Genomic DNA, 15,761 nt, shown 5'->3' on the forward strand with positions numbered 1-15,761 from the left:
TATAATTAAGTACATAGTGTGTTTACAGCTTTCTGTAGAAGAAGTTGAAGTCCCTGTTATCCAGTGCTTATCTGAGTCTTCACAACAGCAAAACTTTCTTTGGAAGATTCACTGACTGCGTGCATTAGATATCTGGAGGCAGTATTGCACATTCAGAAGGGAAAAATTATTACATTTTTATCTTTTGGGGAAGAAATGTGATTGAAGTTTATTGTCCAGACAGAAGACCAACTCCAAAGACTCATGGATCATCTATCCCATGCCTGTATCATATCCTTCCTCATCATTAGTGTCAAGAAAACTGTAATTATGGGACATAATGTTGTGTCTCTGCCTGTGATCAGATGTAACGACATACCATTGGAAGCAGCCAGCAAATTTTGCTACCTTGGATCTACGGTGACAGGTAACTTGTCTCTTGATGAAGAGCTCAGTACACACATCGGAAAGACAGCCACCAACTTTGAACGACCAAAAAAACAGGCATGGAGAAACAACAAACTGACCTACAAAAGTGAGATGCTTATTTATGAGGCCTGTATCCTCAGTACATTGCTATATGGCAGCAAAATCTAGACAACCTACATCTCCCAAGGACAAAGGCTCAATAGTTTCCATCTCCAGTGTCTACAACACACCCTTGGCATCACATAGAAAGACAATGTCCTTCCTAGGGCACACTTGTTAGCGCTAATCAAACAAATAAGGCTTCGTTGCCTTGGGCATGTGCACAGGATGGAAAATGCCACATCTGCAATGATATGCTATACAGGGAGATAGCCTGTTCAAAGAGACCAGCAGGGCGCCCAAAGCTCCTATTCAAGGATGCTGTCAACAGAGACATCAAAGCCCTCAACATCTTTCATGACAAGTGAGAAACTCTAGCTGATGACTAAAGGAAATGGCGACACGAGCTGTGGGCCAGAGTTCACCACCATCGCATGTGGTTTCAGAAGCTCCAAAGGAGATGCCCTCCCTACAAACGGGATCATCTTGCACCACTGGCAAGGGACAACTTTCTGTGTGGCACTTGTGGCAGCCTCTGCCTTTCCAGGATCGGCTTATTCACCCATCAAAGGAAGTGCAGTGATGATCTCCGCTGACCTCACCAAAGTTCTGTAACTGCATTCCCATCATCTCTCTCAGATGGAAGGATGCTAATCATATATGTAAATTGAGCATTGCAAGAGGCACAAAGAATCTCTTTCAAAGAGTGCTTTATAGTGAACCTTAATCCCAACTATCATGTAGGTTGTGTCTGCTATTTTGGGTGCGGCCTCCTCAACCCATCCTTACAGGCCAGCAATGCTGTTTTGACATGGCTGACCTGTACAAACATTCGCTGACTGCAAGGATGCTAGCTAGACAGTGAAAATCATGTTTGGACCAAATGCACATACATGAACTTCACACATGCAGTTATCTATTGTTATGATAAGTTCTCCATAATGTAAATGGTGCAGAATTGGCAGCAAATAAACTGAGAATGATCTCGTGTCCATGATTTTATAGTATAATTGCAGTATAATATAATTTTGTAGTATTATAATGCATGTCCAAATGCAGCAAGACCTGGACAATGTGCAGGCTTGGGCTGACAAGTGGCAAGTATCATTCATGCCATACGAGTGCCAGACAATGACCATCTTCAACAAGAGAGAATCTAACTATCTAACCATTGACACTCAATGGCATTACCATCGCTGAATCCCTCACAATTAACATCCTGGGGGCTAGCATTGGCCAGAAACTGAACTAGACTAGCCATATAAACACTATGGCTACAAGAGCAGGCCAGATGCTAGGAATCCTGCGGCAGGTAACTCACCACCTGACTCCCCAAAGCCTGTCTGCCATCTACAAGGCACAGGTCAGGAGTGTGATGGAATACTCTCCACTTGCCTGGATGAGTGCAGCTCCCACAACACTTAAGAACATCAACACCATCCAGGACAAAGCCTGTTTGATTGGCACCCCACCCAGAAACATTCACTTCCTCCACCACCAACGCACAGTGTTGGTGCACTGCAGAAACTCACCAAGACTCCTTAGACTACTACCATCTAGAAGAACAAGAGCAACAGATTCACCGGAACACCACCAGCTGCAAGTTCCCTCCAAGTCACACACCTTGCTGGCTTGGAAATATATTGCTGTTTCTTCACTCTCACTGGGACAAAATCCTGAAGCTCTCTCCCTAACAACACTGTGGGTGTACCCACACCACATGGACTGTAGCGGTTCAAGAAGGCAGTTCACCACCACCTTCTCAAGGGCAATTAGGGTTTGGGCAATAAATTCTGGCCTAGCCAGTGATGACCACACCACATAAATGGATATAAAAAAAGAATCGGGGTATTAAAGCAGCCAGGAGACTATTACCACAATGTTTTGTTTCAAATTTGCCTTCAGCATGTATAGGTTTGAATGCCTGAATTAATGAAAGTAAAGTCTTTTACAATTCTTCCCAGAAAAAAAAGTTGCCTGTGTGGATCTGGGTAATGAGGAACGAGCTCCACTATTTATTTGACACACACGCTGCCCATTCTTCTCTAGAAAATTCCCACTAATATGATGGACAGGCTAGCACAGAATCATACATGCCCCTTGTGTATAAGTGACTTCCCTCACTGCTTTCTATAGCTTGTGTTAAATTACATTTTTCTACAAGTTGAGCCAGGCAGGTACAAAATGTTCAGCTCATTTTTAGACTCAGTGCTAAATAGAATTGGGACCATTATCTCTTCTGTAACCTGAGAGATTAAATTTTAGCAGTGATAAAAGCAGAATTGCAGTCAATAACTTTTTTATTACATCTTTTGAGCTTGAATTATTTTGCGAAGGAGGATCAGTTTGATTTCATCGTTGTGTGCTTATAGAAATTATAAACACTGCATTGTAACTTCAGATGATAGCAATGAATAGTTATTATCCAGACTCCCTGGAGACTGTGTGGTTCAATGATGGAATGGATGTTAATGGGCTATGACGAAAACTATTTCCTAACACTGATGCTGGCCTCTCAGCGTGTCTTGCTAACTATTTCAGTTCAATATAAACATTATGGGCAGGAATGACTTGTTGCAGTGGAAAATCTACTTGTATACCATTTGGTAAAGGTATCTCTGTCGGTTAAAAAAAAAGTAAAACATTCACATAACCACCTCATAATGCTCAGCGCTGAAATGTGATTATTAATGAAACTGTGGGAGAGATGTTCAGCAAATGAATAATTAAGTTTCAATGATTTTAACTACTGGGTGGCTGACCAGCCCAATTTTGCCAGTGGAAGGTTTGACTAATTTTCAGCGCAAGGCCTCATCACCATATCATTAGCTGCTGAAGATGGCAAACAGGCATCCGGCAGCAGATTGCCAACTCTAGTCTTACACAATATTGTGGAGCCAAGAGCAGCACTCCTGCTGTTCATGCCCTGAAAGATAATTTTACACTCACCTTCCTGGTGCCTCTTCTCTTCCAGTAAAACTGGACAGAGCATGAATAGATCGTCCACCAAAATTGTGAATGGCCTTATAGGATCCTGATAGGTCTTACATGGTCTCATAGGATCCTGATTTACATGTTAAAAAGATCCCGTTCCTGAAAGCATTGGGCACTCTGGCTGCCTAGTGGAAGGCATCTTTGCTGATTGCAGCAGTCAGAAGGCCGGCCCAAATGGGACGTATGCCATTTTTTTTGGCCACTGCTGCTCTGTATATCCTGCTTGACACAAGTTAACATTTTGGAATCTTCATCCTCCAAAAGTTGATTGAACACATAACATGATTCCTATTCTTCAGCCATTATCAGAGAATGAACTTTTCTCATGATAGCTTGCAAGTTTAATTAGTGAATGACTGAACTGTATATTTGGAACAGATTCGTGCTCAATACTCAGTCTGTGTTGAGCTGTCTGATCTCAGTCAGGGCCACTGTTGGCTTCAGTGCAGCTAGAAAATAGGGAAGAGAAAATCAGCCAGGGCTCCCACACCCAATCACTAACTACTGATCCCTGATGGAATCCATATGTAAGGATGTGCATGAGGAAATGATTGAACTTGGGTGTGATGCTCCTTCAGTTGAGTCACCTATTAACTGTCACTGACATCACATCCCTTTTTTTGAAGGGGCTGTATTTATTTTTTAATTTACCTTCACAATTGTGGCCTGGACCCTTAAGGTGGAACTGTGACTACAATTCGCCCGTACACCTAATTTCACATGGCTTACAGCTGTTGATGATCCACCCAGTTCATCCAGTTTCTGAGAGGCTGGGTAACAGGACCTCCAAGTGTTAGGCCACCCTGGCCCTGCCTCTATCCCTATCACTCCTACATTTTCATATGGTAGACACAAATATGGATTTTGGCTGTTGGAGAGGGTGAGTTCAGGCTGGGCGGTCACTTAATCCTGTCTCTCGCAGATGTGTGTGCCAATTTTCTAAAATGAGACCAGCATGTTTGGATTTCAGAATGTGTCGATGGGAGAGGCAAACTGCCTAAACTTCTTAACTGGCTACTTAAGGCCATTAAAAAGCTTGTTGTCAGTTCATTTAGTGGAGAGGTTTGAATTTTCTTCTTTTTTTCATTTATGCATTCACAGTTGTGAGCATCGCTGGCTCAGCCAGCATTTATTGCCTACCCCTAACTGCTTTTGAGAAGAGGGTGGTGATGTGCCGCTTTGAACCAGTCCATGTGATATAGGTACACTTAGTGCTGTTAGGAAGGGAGCTCCAGGATTTTGACCCAGCAACAGTGAAGAAATGGCAATATAGTTCCAACTCAGAATGGTGTGTGACTTGGAGGGGAACTTCCAGGTGGTAGTGTTCCATGCATCTGCTGCCCTTGTCCTTCTAGGTGGTAGAGATTGTGGGTTTGGAAGGTATTGTTGAAGGAGCCTTGGTGAATTGCTACAGTGCATATTATAATGGTACACACTGCTGCCAATGTGCATCAGTGACGGAGGGAGTGAATGTTGAAGGTGGTGGATGGGGTGCCAGTCAAGCGGGCTTCTTTGTCCTGGACAGTGTCGAGCTTCTTGTGTTGTTGGAGCTGCACTCACCCAGACAAGGGGTGAGTATTCCATCACACTCCTGACTTGTGCCTTTATAGATGGTGGACAGGCTTTGGGGAGTCAGGAGGTGAGTTATTCCCCACAGGATTCCCAGCCTGTCACTTGCTCTTGTAGCCACAGTATTTATATGGCTAGTCCAGTTCAGTTTCTTTTCAAGAGTAAACCTAGGGTTTCATGGGTCCCTGGGTTTGTTTTGATGGGTCATCAGAACTACAACATGGAGGAGGAGGTGGAGACATGGTGGGGAGTGATCAGCATTGGACACGAGAAACACTGAAGAGAGAAACATGAAACAGCAAATTGCCAAGGTACACTGGAGAGATAGGATTTAATGCAGACCAAAATGTATCTAAAAAATACAGAAAGATCTGGTAACATGTTGGTAATTCAATTAGTGTCTACAACAAGAAAAGACAGGCTGACTAAAGTGCAGGCCCTTTTTTATGGCCACTGTCACGACTCACCGGGGATAGTGCACTATAATATCAAGCCCCACTGCTCCCAGAGCCTTGACAAATGTTAAAAGTTTGATTAGACCACCAAATTGCCCCAATTCTACCTAACTTTAATTTATCTTAACAGAATACGAGCATGAGGTTTGTAAACTTAGCAAGTAAATAATTGTTTATTAAACAAATTGTCTTTAACTAGCGGCAACAGAAAGAAATATGAACTGCTAACTCATAACTCTATAACTTAAACTCTACCCCTTCTTAAACTCCTATACACAAACACACACACACAACATGGATTTTAAGGGTGAGACAAAACAGTTCAATAGCACTAATCCAGAGTACAGGATTAGATAGGTTGATTTTGATTGATGTCTTCCAAATTCCTCACATTTTGTTGTTGGTGGTGGTCTTCCAACACTTTCAGTCTGCGGTTCACTGGTTGAAAAACTTGCCTTTCAATGCATGTACTGGTGATTTTTCCACTTTTCCTCTTGACAGGGATATTCAGAGAAAGCAGGTTACAGAGATGTGAGGGATAGCCAGCTAGCTATTATGGCAGAATTACTGGAATCTTACAAACACAGGGGAGGGAGGTTTCACGTCTTCCCTCTTTGCAGGCTAGGAGCTGTTCTGCCTGCACTGTTACCGTACAAAACCTTGGTCAACTGGTCAGGAGCCAATTAAATTGCTGCCATCAGGCAGTTCCCCTTATTCCAGAATCCATTTCCGGCACCATCCTGTTCTCTTATGGCACCCTGTGTTCCAGGATAGCAATATTGTAGTTCTCATCCTGCTCCAGTGAACATGTCTTTCAACTGCAGCCATGGTAGCTTTTAAAGCCACAGTCCAAGAAAATAAAAAGATATGTTAATTATAACACTCCAACAGAAACAAAAAGAAACATTCCTTATACCACCCTTCCTCATCTCTTGTTCTTTGGTTTAGTGTTTAATTTTCCTCGCACCTCTGTTTAGGAGGTTTTTCTACATCAAAGGTTTGATGTAAATGGAAGCCTTTGTTACTGGTAGAACTGACTAGATCTGCATCTGAGATGTTAATCTGTCTTTTCCCTTTGGGTAAGTTTATGGACCTACTGCCTATTTGTAGCACTGGGCGGGGGAGCTCACTGCCCTCTGCTCAGACTGTGCTTCCATTTTTTGGATAAGTGGCAACCTTGGCAATGTTGGATCCTCTTCTGGCTTGGTCCCACCCCCTTTCCATGTTCGCTACCGTTAATTAGTCAGTGAATGTGACTCCTGGCCAATTAAGCACTTTACAAAACAAAATTGTGGCGAATCTCCATTTCCATATCTCCATGGGGTCAGGACCCAGAAGTCAATGCAATGTCCACGTTCTGACCCCAGGATTGAAATCCTGCCCATCTGGTGGGATAAACCAGAACAACAAATCTTAGCATTAGAATTAAAGTCTCAAATTAGGAGTGAAATTAGGAACCATTTATTCACATAAAGGGTAGAGGAAAACTGGAACACAATCCCCCAAAAAGTCTGTGGATATTAGGTTAATTGAAATGGTCAAGACTGAAATTGAAAGATTTTTGTTATTTAATGTTATCTAGCTACCTGCAGCAAAAGTGGGTACTGGAGTTGAAGTACAAATCAACTGTGATCTTACTGAATGGTGAAATAGGCTTAAGGAGCTGAATGACCTACTCATATTCACAGGTTCTGATGTATATGGCTGGCCTTGCTTGGGGTGGGCAGAGGATCCTTCCCTTAGGATGGCACAAGTAATTCCTGATGGAAGGTCAGAACCTGGTGCACCTGCTTTCCAGCAAAGTTTGTGGCCCCTCCAGTGCACTTCTGCCACGGTTACTTTGGGAATGTGCCCAAAGTACTGTGGATTTTCCACTGCTGTCTAGATACAAACTGATGTTCCAGTTATATTGCAGAGCCACTTCCTGAGATGGTTCTCCATCACTGACTGCCAGTCTCAATGAAATTGTCCATTCACATTGTCATTGAGTTGTTATAGCATCTGGATCCACAATAAGAGAATATGTTCCATGTAAGCTTGCATATATGTAGTCGTTTTAAAATCATTAAGAACAGCTATATTACTGGTGCTTTGCATTTCTTTCAGTTGCTGAGGATGGCTTTTTTTTTATCCATTCATGGGATGTGGGCTTTGCTGGCTGGGCCAGCATTTATTGCCCATCCCTAGTCGCCCTTGAGAAGGTGGTGGTGATCTGCCTTCTTGAACCGCTGCAGTCCGTGTGGTGTTGGCACACACACAGTGCTGTTAGGAAGGAAGTTCCAGGATTTTGACCCAGCGACAGTAAATGAATAGCAATATATTACAGAGCCAGGATGGTGAGTGACTTGGAAGGGAGCTACTTGGTGGTGGCTCTATCTGCTGCCCTTGTCCTTCTAGATGGTAGTGGTTGTGGGTTTGGAAGGTGCTGTCGAAGGAGCCTTGGTGAATTCCTGCAGTGCATCTTGTAGATGGTACACACTGCTCCTACTGTGTATCGGTGGTGGAGGGAATGAATGTTTGTGGATGTGGTGCCAGTCAAGCGGGCTGCTTTGTTCTGGACGGTGTCAAGCTTCTTGAGTGTTGTGAGAGTTGCACTCATCCAGGCAAGTGGGGAGTATTCCATCACACTCCTGATTTTTGCCTTGTAGATGGTGGACAGGCTTTGGGGAGTCAGGAGTTGGGTTACTCGTCACACGATTCCTAGCCACTGACCTGCTCTTGTAGCCACAGTATTTATATGGCTAGTCCAGTTCAGTTTCTGGTCAATGGTAACCCCCAGGATGTTGATAGTGGAGGATTCGGGGATGGTAATGCCATTGAACATCAAGCGACGGGGGTTGAATTCTCTCTTGTTGGAGATGATCTTTGCCTGACACTTGTGTGGTGAATGTTACTTGCCACTTGTCAGCCCAAGCCTGGATATTGTCCAGGTCTTGCTCCATTTGGACATGGCCTGCTTCAGTATCTGAGGAGTCGCGAATGGTGCTGAACATTGTGCAATCATCAGCGAACATCCCCACTTCTGACCTTATGATGGAAAGAAGGCCATTGATGAAACAGCTGAAGATGGTTGGGCCGAGGATACCACCTTGAGGAACTCCTGTGGTGATGTCCTGCAGCTGAGAAGACTGACCTTCAACAATCACAACCTTTCTTTGTGCCAGGTATGACTCCAGTTTTGCTAGGGCTCCTTGATGCCACACTCTGTCAAATGCTGCCTTGATGTTAAAGGCAGTAACTATCCCCTCATCTTGGGAGTTAAGCTCTTTTGTCCATGTTTGAACCAAGGCTGTAATGAAGTCAGGAGCTGAGTGGCCCTGAAAGAACCTACACTGGGCGTCAGTGAGCAGGTTATTGCTCAGCAAGTGCCACTTGATAGCACTGTTGATGACCCCTTCCATTACATTACTGATGAGAGTAGACTGATGGGGCGGTAATTGGCCAGGTTGGATCTGTCCTGCTTTTTGTGTATAGGAAATACCTGGGCAATTTTCCACATAGCTGGGTAGATGCCAGTGTTGCAGCTCTACTGGAACAGCTTGGCTATGGGCCCGGCAAGTTCTGGAGCACAAGTCTTCACTACTATTGCCAGAATATTGTCAGGCCCCATAGCCTTTACAGTATCTAGTGCTTTCAGTCATTTCTTGATATCATGTGGAGTGAATCGAATTGGCTGAAGACTGGCATCTGTTATGCTGGGGACCTACAGAGGAGGCCGAGATGGATCATCCACTCTGCACTAATGGCTGAAGACTGTAGCAAATGCTTCACTCTTGCACTGATGTGCTGTGCTCCTCCATCATTGAGTTTGCGGATATTTGTGGAGCCTCCTCCTCCAGTGAGTTGTTTAATTGTCCACCACCATTCATGACTGGATGTGGCAGGACTGCAGAGCTTAGATCTGATCTGTTGGTTGTGGGACCACTTAGCTCTGTCTGTCACTTGCTGCTTATGCTGTTTGGCATGCAAGTAGCCCTGTGTTATAGCTTCACCAGGTTGACACCTCATTTTCAGGTGTGCCTGGCGCTGCTGCTGGCATGCCCTCTTGCGTTCTTCATTGAGCAAGGTTTGATCCCCTGTCTTGGTGGTAATGGTAGAGTGGGGGATATGCCAGGCCATGAGGATACAAATTGTATTCAAGTACAATTCTGATGCTGCTGATGGCCCACAGTGCTTCATAGATGCCCAGCCTTGAGTTGCGAGATCTGTTTGAAATCTATCCCATTTAGCATGGTGGCAGTGCCACACAACACGATGGAGGGTATTCTCAATGTGAAAGCGGGACTTCATCTCCACAATGACTGCGCAGTGGTCACTCCTACCAATACTGTCATGGACAGATGCACCTGCGGCAGGCAGGTTGGCAAGGATGAGGTCAAGTATGTTTTTCCCTCTTGTTGGTTCCCTCACCATCTGCCGCAGACCCAGTCTAGCAGCTATATCATTTAGGACTCAGCCAGCTATGTCAGTAGTGGTGCTACCGAGCCACTCTTGGTGATGGGCATTGAAGTCCCCCACCCAGACTACATTCTGCGCCCTTGCCAACCTCAGTTCTTCCTCCAAGTGGTATTCAACATTGAGGAGCACTGATTCATCAGCTGAGGGAGGGCGGTACTTGATAATCAGCAGGAGGTTTCCTTGCCCATGTTTGACCTGAGATTTCATGGGATCTGGAGTCGATGTTGAGGACTCCCAGGGCAGCTCCCTCCAGACTGTATACCACTGTGCCGCCACCTCTGCTGGGCCTGGGATGTTGATGGTGGTGTCTGGGACATTATCTGTAAGGTATGATTCTGTGATTATGATCATGTCTGGCTGTTGTGTGGCTAGTCTGTGAGACAGCTCTCCCAATTTTGGCACTAGCCCCCAGATGTTAGTAAGGGGGACTTTTGCAGGGCCGACAGGGCTGAGTTTGCTGTTGTCATTTCCGGTGCCTTGGTCGATGCTGGGTGGTCCATCTAATTTCATTCCTTTTTTGTGACTTTGTAGCGGTTTGTTACAACTAAGTGGCTTGCTAGACCATTTCAGAGGGCATATTAGAGTCAACTATGTTGCTGTGGGTCTGGAGTCAAGTGTAGGCCAGACCAGGTAAGGACGACACATTTCCTTCCTTTTCAGAACATTAGTGAACTAGATGGGTTTTTACAACAATCAACAATGGTTTCATGGTCATCATTAGACTTTTAATCCCAGATTTTTATTGAATTCAAATTCCACCATCTGCCATGGTGGGATTCGACCCAGGTCCCCAGTGCATTCCCCATGGTCTCTGGATTACTAGCCCAGCGACAATAATGAATAATGAAACTTTTTTACTGGCTTTTTTAAAACAGACAGAAGCACTTTAGTGTACTCTTGCAAGTTTGCCACAAACTTTGGGAATGCTGCTGGCAAACTATTAACAAATGTTAGTTATAAGAACATGTGACTCCAAAATAGTTAACCTGGATTGTGCTTATGGGTCACTAAAGGCTAAATATCGGTCCCATTGTGAGGGGCACAGAGGCCAGCATTCTTGATTTGCAGTGTTCCTGGTTTTACAGTCAAAAAATTAAAATTAATGGCCGTCGTGTGAGAATGGGAGTGAAGTTTCTGAAAACCTACACCGAGATTCTACCTCCGTGTTGGCACCCAATGCAAAGAGTTCATTCTTGACTGTCAGCCTTGATGACAGGCAGCAATATGACAGTCAGTTGTTATCTCTTTATGCAATGCTATGAAATGCTGTCTTTGGATAGAGAACATTGTACAGAATCCTTTGCTGTTAATGTTGGCAATTATCATATTAATTATTAAGGTTGCTATGGGTTTTCCGTACTGGCAGTATACTTTAATCTACAAAGCGTCCTTCCTTCCACTCCCCCTTTCCTTCATCTCCCCTTCCTTCCTTCCTCTCCTCTTGCTTCCTTTCTTTTCCATTTCTTTATCCACTTTCATGACAATAATGATATGCTTCTAGCAATGTGTGTGTGGTATTTCCACTACCAACATTATATTGATCTAGATTTTGCTGCCAAAATAACAGTAACTTTAGTGCGTGTGCCATTATTAATGTGTAAATCACCCAGCAATGTGTGCTGAGGAAGAGATATCCATGAAGGGCACAACTCAGTGTAGCTATCAGCTCACACTTTCAGCAACTTGCTGGGCAAAGTAATTTTGAGCTGAAGGATCTAAGGCTAAAGGAAAAGGTCTAAGTAATAGGACACAGCTCCAGCAAATCTTTGGCCAACTATAATGTAAAGGAAATTAACTTTAGACCTTCAAAAGCCTTTCAGGTCTAAATTTTCATGGTTTGAGACATCTCTTCTTGGTCTCCAAGGAGACTACCAGTATACAGCATTCTAAAGTTCTAGATTTCTGCTTAAATGCTGGCACCACCATATGTCTTCTGTGTTGTACTTGTAAGGTTTGTCAGAATTTGGGAGATGAGAGTATTTATTTCACTTTCTGCAGCACTCACATTTAGAAATGAAGATACTGATAATGCTGCCTTCCATCTTATTTCATCGTGTAATCTGACACAAGCAGCTCACAAAAGGCTAAAACTGAGATTTGCACTGCTTTAAATTTTGATGAATTTCTTCCCTGAGCTTCAAACAAAAAGAAATGGATGGCATAAATCATGTCCTTTGGTAATCCTGTTTGCCCTACAGGATTAATGGATTCTGAGGCCACAGCAACAATCAAACTACTGGGCATACACAAGACTTGTGCATTTGTAGTTTTGCAATTTGCATTCACAGTGCTATTCTTGCCAATGGCTATACTGGTGCTTTGGCCAGTAATGTGAAAATCATATGACTGGATTGTATGAACATATGAAATAAAATGGCAGAACAAATGGCAAGTGGTTCCCAGTGGCAGCTATTTATCTTTGTTGTCAGTGGCACTCAGAGACAGGAAATGGAACTAAATTGATGGATAGTGTTCTCTGCCTTAAGAGACATGTTTATACCCCACTTCCAAAAGTAGGCCTAGAATATGAAAGGAGTATTAAAGAATGAGTGCTGCAGTGTCAGAGATGCCGCCTTTCATACGAGACGTTAAACCAAGGCCACTTAGGTGGATGTAAAAGATCCCATCTCAGTATTTCAAAGAAGAGAGAGGGTTATCCTTGGTGTGCTGGCCAATATTTATGCCTTAATCAGCAGCATAAAAACGTTATCACATTATCAAACTGCTGTTTGTTGGAGATTGCTGTGCGCAAATCGGATGCCACATACGCAATGTTACGACAGTGACTACATTTCAAAAAGTAAAGCACTTTTGAGATGTCCAATGGTCATGAAAGGTGCTATAAAAATGCAAATCTTTTCTCTTTTTTCAGATTTTCATTGACAATTCTGCTGCCCCTTCCTCCTCCCCCTATAGACATGAACATTTTGGCATGTTGGAGCCGAAAGATAGCATGAAATTGCCACCACTGATAGTGCAATTTTACATTGCACTGTGTCACAATACAGCAATTTTAAGCACAATGTCAATCCAAACATAGCAGATAACGATACTTCTGTTAACATAGAAAAAACGAATCCCTGTATACAATTGCACTTTTAGGTCATTTCTACTATTCATTCTTTATACATTGCATAAATTGGGTTGTAGTAACGTGAGTTCAGATAAATATAAAATAAATTCAACCATAATGCTTGGATGATAAGTTACAATTTCTCAATTAGTGTTCTATTTCCTCCAGGCAGCCAGCGGGCAATGTTCAAACAGGCCATGCGGCACTGGGAGAAACACACATGCGTTACTTTCATCGAACGAGCAGATGAAGAAAGTTACATTGTCTTCACGTACAGACCATGTGGGTAAGCAAAAGCTTATTTTTGTCAGCAATTTGAATTTATTAACAGGCTGGACAAACATGCATTAAGGTGTAAATATGCGTTCTGTAATGTTAACCCAGAGTATTATTTAAGCTGCTTAAAAGAAGGCCAAAAACCACAGAGGCTTCTTTGTGACAAGTTGTTAAAATCTGTTCAGCAAGCATCAATTAGCCATTCTTTTTGGGATTTTCTCAGCTATAATCCTTTGCTACTATTTATTCCATTCTATGTAGCTGAAAGAAAATATTTTTGGCAAGGTACGAATCAATAAATGTGCGTGCTGCCATGATTTACTGTCAGCCATTTGTTTATCTCTTCATTGTTCACATGCTCTTTATAATTTCAGCAGAAGCATTAAGCATTGTTATTTCAAATGGATATAATTTTAAACAAACATTTTAAAAGAAAGGAACATTAGACAAATGTGTTAAGTATTCATATTTGTTTATCTTTGCCTGACACCGTTGATCAAAAAGAGAGCATGAAATAGAATTAATCACTATTAAAAAGAGGCTTGGATGCTATATGCATCTACATAGACTACATGGATCATGGGGCACTATGCCAGACTGGCATCATATGGATATAAACTTCACACTTAATAGGATTTACTTTTTCTTTACTGTGTATGTCAGATCTTACTACGTGGCATTTTAAGCATTATTCATAATACTAGGTCTCTAACAGGGATCTGGGAAAATGACTGGCCATGAATAAATTAAATCTAAATAAGAAATCACTTCCATTGGGCTTGAAAATGAATTACCCTATAACTGGAAGTTAGAAAATTTGAAGTTAATAGCAAGTAAATATTAAAGTGAAAAGTGGGCACCTGAGTTTCGTGCTCCATGGGGAGAAAATGCAAGATCACCCGCTCTCTTCTTCACATGCTTTATTTTGTTCAGCTTCACCTTGGAATGGAAGGCTAGTTATTTGGAGGCACCACCTCTTGTTTGTACAACTGACGTATTTAGCCAATTTCATATGAAGAAGTGGTAGTGGGATTCTTTTTCTGGGCAAGTACCTTGGGCTTATGCATACTCCGACAGTATCTGTTTGAGAAATGATAGTTAACTTTGCATTTCAACTTCTGCATGAGATTCCAGGACTTATTGTCCAGGAGAAATAATGATGTAAGGTGTTTCTCTGCCAGTATTCTCTGCAGATTTGTGGGATTGTTACAGACTGCGGAAGCACAGCTGCAGCAACTTAGTGTTTCTGATGAATGGAGGCTTGTCTTAATGATTGCGTAACTCCTGTTGCAATGTTGAGGCACTTTGGCATGGAATGGAGCATTAGTATCAAATTCAATGATCCGCATGACTCTCAACTATACAAGGCCAGGAGAAGAAGATGGGCTTGTTCTGGAGCCTGCTAAACAACTAGAAAGTGGACCACAGAAGTCCTGAAATTGTACTGTGGTTTACTAGTGTATGAACTCTTAATATGTTAAACTGTTGATAAAATTTTGCTCTTTATAACTTCAACAGAAGCATTAAGCATTGTTATTTCAAATGGATGTAATTTTAAACAAACATTTTAAAAGAAAGGAACATTAGACAAATGTGTTAAGTATTCATATGCTCGTATCTCAGTGTAATTTCAGGATTAGCCACCTGAATAATAGGATCAGCCTATACATTTTTGACTATTTTTCTGTATTCCTGAATGCACCTAGTATACTAGATTTTGATTCCATGAAACTTTGCAACTCCCTATAGCTTGACCAACTTGCCATTCTTCTGTCTGTTGCACACCAGGCAGCCAATGCTGGCAGGCAATTTTGCAATTGGTGCATTGTTGCCTGAACCTACCCTCACCTTTTGTGCAAATACAAAACTTTCTGCAGGGTAGCATTACAATGTGGGTAGGAGAAGGAACCATAATTTATTTCCTTCCCATCCCATGGTTGATGAGGCCAATTGTAGCTCTTAAAATTGCTACTCTGACAAAGATCAGCTTACACAGCACAGAGCTATATAACTTAGAACTACACTGGACTGCCTTCTCTCACTAAGCTGAAAAATTTGTTGATGTGTGCTCTTTTTTCAGGTTTCTAGCCATCCAATATGTGGATGGCATGCACATAATCACTCCACAGTGGAAGCGCAGTGCCTGTCATATTTTATCAGGCTGCTACTTGGGTGTCTGGGTGTAGATCGGTAGTGTGTAAAACAATGATTAAAACATTTAAATAAGTGTCCAGTGGTTGTTCTAGGAACCTTTCCTGATATTGGTCTGCTCTAGCACTTGACTTGCCATGTTTAAATTCAGTCTGCAACTCGTGGTGCTCATGGGCAGGAAGGACCCTTCAACAACGTTATTTAAAGAGCTGATCCAATACCTACAGGTTAGCTGCTGATTTGTTCCTTCAGGTTGCTGGTTAATGTCTGAACATTTG

General features: G+C 42.6%; 1 protein-coding gene across 2 annotated transcripts in view; it reads left to right on the top strand.

Annotated features, from left to right (window-relative positions):
- The window catches only part of tll1 (tolloid-like 1), a 441,724-nt gene that overhangs the window by 187,306 nt on the left and 238,657 nt on the right, over nucleotides 1–15,761 (top strand). For both annotated transcript variants that reach the window (XM_078542318.1, XM_078542328.1), the window contains exon 6: nucleotides 13,225–13,342. In XM_078542318.1, the coding sequence (XP_078398444.1) occupies nucleotides 13,225–13,342 (118 nt within the window). The remainder of the gene's footprint in view (nucleotides 1–13,224; nucleotides 13,343–15,761) is intronic.

The sequence above is a fragment of the Cetorhinus maximus genome, chromosome 1 (genome assembly GCF_964194155.1).
Source record: "Cetorhinus maximus chromosome 1, sCetMax3.hap1.1, whole genome shotgun sequence".
Lineage (NCBI taxonomy): Eukaryota > Metazoa > Chordata > Chondrichthyes > Lamniformes > Cetorhinidae > Cetorhinus > Cetorhinus maximus.